Source organism: Neofelis nebulosa, chromosome 7 (genome assembly GCF_028018385.1).
Source record: "Neofelis nebulosa isolate mNeoNeb1 chromosome 7, mNeoNeb1.pri, whole genome shotgun sequence".
Classification (NCBI taxonomy): Eukaryota; Metazoa; Chordata; class Mammalia; order Carnivora; family Felidae; genus Neofelis; species Neofelis nebulosa.
In genome coordinates, this window is record NC_080788.1 from 98,509,197 (window position 1) to 98,515,748 (window position 6,552).

The following is a 6,552-nucleotide window of genomic DNA, read 5'->3' on the forward strand; positions in this document are numbered from 1 at the left end:
CACTGCGTCTCTGCTCCCAGAAGCAATTATTTGTCCTTATAAAGATAATGTAATTATATGTAAGCATGTATTGTGGGGGTATATACTTTAAAAACACATAAGTGGTAGAATACAATAAGCACTATTCTACACCTTTTTTCAATTAGTAACAAGTATATTTATAATTTTTAACCTAATCCCTTCCTTTAAGGCTTTGGAATTTAAATTCAAAAAGTTCTGAAGAAGCACGCACATTTAAATGGATACACGTTTACACTGTTTGTTTTGCTATTACAAAACCTACAGTAAAGTGCCAGTACCTACTTTTATTTTATTTTTTTAATTTTTATTTTTTTAATTTTTTTTTTAAACGTTTATTTATTTTTGAGACAGAGACAGAGCATGAGCAGGGGAGGGTCAGAGAGAGAGGGAGACACGGAATCCGAAACAGGCTCCAGGCTCTGAGCTGTCAGCCGAGCCTGATGCGGGGCTCGAACTCACGGACCGCGAGATCATGACCTGAGCCGAAGTCGGACGCCCAACCGACTGAACCACCCAGGCGCCCCTTAATGTTTATTTTTGAGAGAGAGAGACAGCATGAGCAGGGGAGGGGAGGAGAGAGAGGGAGACACAGAATCTGAAGCAGCCTCCAGGCTCAGAGCCTGATGTGAGGCTCGAACTCACGAACGGTGAGATCATGACCTGAGCTAAAGTCAGACGCTTAACTGACTGAGCCACCCAGGCACCCCACCAGTACCTACTTTTAAACATAAACCTAAGTATACCTGGAGGATAAATTCCTAAAAATGGAATCGCTGGTATATATAGTCTAGGTGTTAAGAAATCCTGTCAAATTCCCTTCCATAAAAGTTTTTACCACTTTTTATTCTGGCCAACTATGTGTGAAAATGGGTATTTATTTCTCCACTACATCACCAATACTGTGTTTTAAAATAAACAACTGTATTTGAGAGTACATACGGAAACAGGGTTAACCTTATCTACTTTGTTGTTGTTTTTTTTTTTTATTTTTTAAATATTTATTTATTTATTTTTTTTCAACGTTTATTTATTTTTGGGACAGAGAGAGACAGAGCATGAACGGGGGAAGGGGCAGAGAGAGAGGGAGACACAGAATCGGAAACAGGCTCCAGGCTCTGAGCCATCAGCCCAGAGCCCGACGCGGGGCTCGAACTCACGGACCGCGAGATCGTGACCTGGCTGAAGTCGGACGCTTAACCGACTGCGCCACTCAGGCGCCCCAATGTTTATTTATTTTTGAGACAGAGAGAGACAGAGCATGAACAGGGGAGGGGCAGAGAGAGAGTGAGACACAGAATCGGGAGCAGGCTCCAGGCTCTGAGCCATCAGCCCAGAGCCCGACGCGGGGCTCGAACTCACGGACCGCGAGATCGTGACCTGAGCTGAAGTCGGACGCTTAACCGACTGCATCACCCAGGCGCCCCAACCTTATCTACTTTGACTACAGTTTCTGTGATTAAGTCTACAGTATGATTTCACAAATAATCTACTAAGCGATTTCTTCTTAGGCGAAACTAAATAGCAGGAAGACCAGATTATTCCACTGTATCTTCAAATTGTCTTCTGTTCTCTTGAAAATAAATGTACATCAACCTGTTTGAGCCAGCACTGAAAAGATTCCTTCAATTATTACTACTAAATTATAGTTTGGAAATCATGTCAAAACTTTTCAGCAGCTGAGTCCATAGAAGATAAAGGAGCCAACTATTTCAACTCAACCAACAGTGAGCATCAACTGCAAGTCAAAGGCTATGCTAGAAGCTTTTAAGGAAGACGGGTACACACATGACTTCTAACACAGTAATGTCAGGAACTGTCAAAGAGTTCTGCAAAAAGTGCTTAGAACGCAAACAATTCTGCATGTCAATCAGGCAACGTTAGCAGAAACACCTGAAGTCTTTGCCATCATAATTAATACATCAGTTCATTTCCTGTTGTGATTTACTTACTTGTATCCTGACTCATTTTTTAAGAAAAGAGTATAAAATGGCTTGCAGAGATGTCATAAAAAGATAAAAGTAAATGAGGAAATTCAAGGGCAAAATACAGGGGAGAGAAGATGAAGCCAGAGCTGCACCCAAAATTTATGCTAGTAATTCCTCTGCTGCTATCAAAGTGGGCTACACATCTGGTTGTACTTCCTAGCAGCTAAAGCAAAGGGAGCTTCTCAGAAGATACACAGTCTCCCCTAAGATAAACAGTTGCTTGGGACAGACACAGAATTCTCTTGTCCTGAGACCTACTGAAAGTTCCCGGTACTGGTTTTCACAGCAGAGTCAGTTTCATATCAAATCGCAGTTCAGTAAAAGTCATCCTGAAGGTGGACAAAATATGCTCCTGGCAGACACCCCTCAGAGGTGACTTAATCCTGGGATCACAAAATCAGATGCCCTCAGGGGCATCCAGGTGTGACGATAGGGAGCCATGAGACTGGAGACAGGTGCTTCCTCTTACCTAAGGGCATTCCAAATCAGGTGGGGGGGGGGCAATTTAGGATTCAGTGTGGCCTAGGTAGAGTCAAACATTTGTTGGGCTTATAGAATAGACTAGAATATCTGCGACCTTAATGAGTATCTGTCTGGCTGTATTCATTCCACAAATTAAGCAGTGTCTGGAATGCCGTAAGAGTCAAATATGTGTCAAGTGAGTGAATCCGAGAATAAAATTTACAGTATCTCAAAGTGAATGGACTTAAATCCTCCATGAGTTATTGAGCAGCAAGAACAATGCATTTTTTTTTTTCAAGAAATATGTAAGAAACTGTTAATCACGGTTTCAGGGTTAGGAAGCATATGTATTTTTCCTTTCCAATTTTATACTTTTAAACATCGAAATCTTTATCATGTACTCATGTTTGTTTTTATTTGAGTAAATATGTTAATTGCCCACTAAAAATGAAAGACAACTGGGCTATGTGTTCAAGATTATATTCTCTGACAAGAACCCAGAAGGCAGTTACTTGCTCACTTGTTCTTATCTGAATGTGGGAGCATTTTCAAAATATGATTAACCGAGAAATCGCGTGTTAGGATGCCCGAATCCAAGAGAAATAGGGTCAATAATGCATATTCTTGGGCTCTAAACTAGAGACATTTGATAGGTCTGGAGCAGAATCCTGCAACTTAACAGGATTAAGTTCCAGCTTAATCCTGGATTAAGTTCCTACCTCCAGCGGGGAACACAAAAGCAGTTCCCCACTGCCACAAATTATGCAGCCGGGCTTCCCACATTCAGGGACATCGCAGGGATTGGCACACCCGGAGTGCAATGGATAAACCTTGCCCTGGGAAAACCACTTTCATGACCATGGTATCTCCTGGGCCAGGGTAAGTAAGAAACTTTTTTGTTTTGTTTTTAAATGTTAATTTATTTTGGGAGACAGAGAATCCCAATCGGGCTCTGCGCCGTCAGCACAGAGCCCAATGCAGGGCTCAAACCCCCGAACCCTCAGATCATGACCTGAGCTGAAATCAAGAATTGGTCACTTAAACCAACTGGGCCACCTATGCTCCACACCCAGAAACAACATTTTTAACAAGGATCCCAGAAGATTTGGATGAGAGTGGTCTATAGATCACCCTTTGAAAACCACTGCCTTCCCAGGTTATTATTCTTTTTTCCCAAGACAGCTTCCCAATCCCAACCCCTCACCATCACCACACACACATCCAGTCCCCGCCCCCCCCCCACTTGTTTGCTGCCAATTTAAGGCAGATTACCTAGGTTTTGAGAATCAACCATGTGGAGGGTGGGGCTGACCTCTCTGAATAATGATGTCATCAGAAGTCAGCCTATAAAAGAACCCAGCTCCAGAGCTGTTCTGAGATATTCCTCAGAAAACCGTTCTTAATCTGTTTTATCACAAATGTGCCATCAAGTACATACAATTCTATGTCCCACAGCATGACCAGAAATTCAGCCTAGAATATTCCAAAAGACAATTACAGATATTTTTAAAAACCTCAGCACACCTACAGGACTTGTGATTTTCAGCACTACACTGCTAAAAGACACCTCCTTCTTGCTGTTTCTGGGGGTACACTTACCTGTCTTCTACTATCTTACTGGATGGATAAAAAACTTTGAATGAAAATCCACTTCTTGGAAAAGATCCCTTTGGGAGAAAAAAATGCCTGTAAGTGAACACTCAACTGTTCTAAAAAGAATTCCTACTTTTATTTTTAAAAATTTTTTTTAACATTTATTTATTTTTGAGACAGAGAGAGACAGAGCATGAACGGGGGAGGGTCAGAGAGAGGGAGACACAGAATCTGAAACAGGCTCCAGGCTCTGAGCTGTCAGCACAGAGCCCGACGCGGGGCTCGAACTCACGGACCGCGAGATCGTGACCTGAGCCGAAGTCGGCCGCTTAACCGACTGAGCCACCCAGGCGCCCCGAATTCCTACTTTTAAATTTTTTTTTTTTTCAACGTTTTTTATTTATTTTTGGGACAGAGAGAGACATAGCATGAATGGGGGAGGGGCAGAGAGAGAGGGAGACACAGAATCGGAAACAGGCTCCAGGCTCTGAGCCATCAGCCCAGAGCCTGACGCGGGGCTCGAACTCACGGACCGCGAGATCGTGACCTGGCTGAAGTCGGACGCCCAACCGACTGCGCCACCCAGGCGCCCCCCTACTTTTAAAATCAAACTCCTTGCTCATGACTTAAAAAGAAAGTTGTAAGATGTGACTATAAAGTAATGAGACAGATGTTTTTCCCCCCGATCTTTGCTGAGAGAAGATATTATAAAATGGCTCCACCTGAAGCAAAAGTCTTTCAAGTTGGCTAGACTGTCTTCTACTAACATGTATCTGGAAATGCTTAGGGTGGCTCTACCTAGCGTAAGAAATGCTGTACTGTGCAATGCTACATACACATATAAGACACGTAAACATCATGTTGAAGAAAGTTTTCCTGCCCCTCTCTCCCTCCAGTGAAAAATCTAGGTTGACGCCCCTCTCAGGTGCCCCCAAAGTAACTGAGCAGTAATCCCACAATGCGTCCACTACTAAACTCTAGGGCAGAGATGGTCTTTTTGTTTCAGTCTCTGTGTGCCTGGCACCAACTAAATGTCTGGCCTGTTGCAGGCATTTGTTAGTGGAAGTGTCAAGAAGGGATGGAGCAATGTCAAAGGCAAGTTTGGGGCTTGCCCAAAAGGTATAAGTAAGGTAAAAAAGGACAGAATGATGTAGAGAGGGCTGTTTACTGGCCTACCGGATGAGAAAGTGGAAAAATTCAGAAATAAGGTGTTATCAAATAAAGCATTAACTATGAGAACACCCAAAGAGTAAAATTTAAATAAGAAATAGCCTCATTGTGAAAGAATATTGGAAAAGTGAATAAAGGTTCTAAAAAAATCAGGCCACAAATTTCAAACAGTGAAACCAAATTGTTGACTGTGCCCCTCCTCAGAGCAGTTCTCAACCACAGAAAATTGTGTCCCCCCAAGGGGACATTTGGCAAATATCCTGAGGCATTTCCCACTGTTAATAACTGGGGGCTGCTACCGGCATCTAGTGGGGAGAGGTCAAGGATGCTGCTAAGTTCCCTTCTGACGCACAGGACAGTGCTCCCCAACAAAAAATTCTTTGGTTCAAAATGTCAACAGTTGCATGGTTAAGAAACCCTGTCTTAGAGGAAGCTGGACAAAATAAATGAGTATTTGAGGAAAGCAGTAACCAATAGTAAGTCATGATGTTTCTAGAAATGGCCTAGACAAAACAAAAAAGTATTAAAATAGGTCTAACATTCATAAGAATCAATGAAGAATACAAAGTAAAAATCACTACTGAAGATAGTGTTGAAGATAAACATCAACAATGTTTATGCAGTAATTCCCCAAATATGAAAAGGCAATTCTACTTCTGTAGAAATTGTGTCCGAGTAAGAATTCCCACATTCATCCAGCTTAGGTTTCTGGGACTTGCACAAATTTCCAAAAGTCAAAATCATCCACAAAGGACATTAAAATATTTAAAGAGAATGAGATACAGGCTCTGAAAGCAATTCCCAGAAAGGAATCCTAAGGTAAGTTACCTTGAAGGGGAAAAATACTCATTTGGATTTATAAGCTTTGGTGTATTCTTTTTTTTAAGTTACATTACTTTACAGTCACATGCTATCCTGAAAGTTGAAGAACTTTCTGTGTGTACCACATTAATTCAATGTTTCCTTAATAGCATATTTTTACTCCTAACAGTGATTTTACTAAATTTTTTAATTTAAAGAAATAACACTCCAGTCTTGACGAACTATGCCCATATAAGGTTGATGACGTTCTTACCGGGTTCATACAGAGGCATTCTGTATTGGTCACAGTGAAAGGATCGTATTTGTCTGCAATGACCAGGAGATCAGGCACAGGGTACACTCTCAGAGCATAGTCATATGCCCAGTACACTGGGCAGACATAGAGGGGGAGAGGGGTCAGGTGTCCTTGGGATAAGATTGTCTTTACAAACTACAAAAGAATGATATAAAACAAACTTCAGCTCATTTGTAAAAGTTAAAATTGCTAACAAATAACTTT

The 6,552-nt window shown here is 41.7% G+C and overlaps 1 protein-coding gene, 1 long non-coding RNA gene and 1 other non-coding gene across 6 annotated transcripts in view; all 3 read right to left on the reverse strand.

Annotated features, from left to right (window-relative positions):
- Positions 1-6,552, reverse strand: part of POLE2 (DNA polymerase epsilon 2, accessory subunit) — a 31,749-nt gene that overhangs the window by 273 nt on the left and 24,924 nt on the right. For all 4 annotated transcript variants that reach the window (XM_058738967.1, XM_058738966.1, XM_058738968.1 and 1 more), the window contains exons 17-18: positions 6,307-6,483; positions 4,068-4,135 (exon numbers count right to left, since the gene is read on the reverse strand). In XM_058738967.1, the coding sequence (XP_058594950.1) occupies positions 4,068-4,135; positions 6,307-6,483 (245 nt within the window). The remainder of the gene's footprint in view (positions 1-4,067; positions 4,136-6,306; positions 6,484-6,552) is intronic.
- Positions 546-3,680, reverse strand: LOC131517170 (uncharacterized). Its single transcript, XR_009264437.1, has 2 exons — positions 1,449-3,680; positions 546-975 (listed from the first exon to the last, which is right to left on the reverse strand). It is a non-coding gene; the product is annotated as an uncharacterized LOC131517170 (long non-coding RNA).
- LOC131518503 (U1 spliceosomal RNA) lies at positions 3,193-3,355 on the reverse strand. The gene has a single exon (XR_009265175.1). It is a non-coding gene; the product is annotated as a U1 spliceosomal RNA (small nuclear RNA).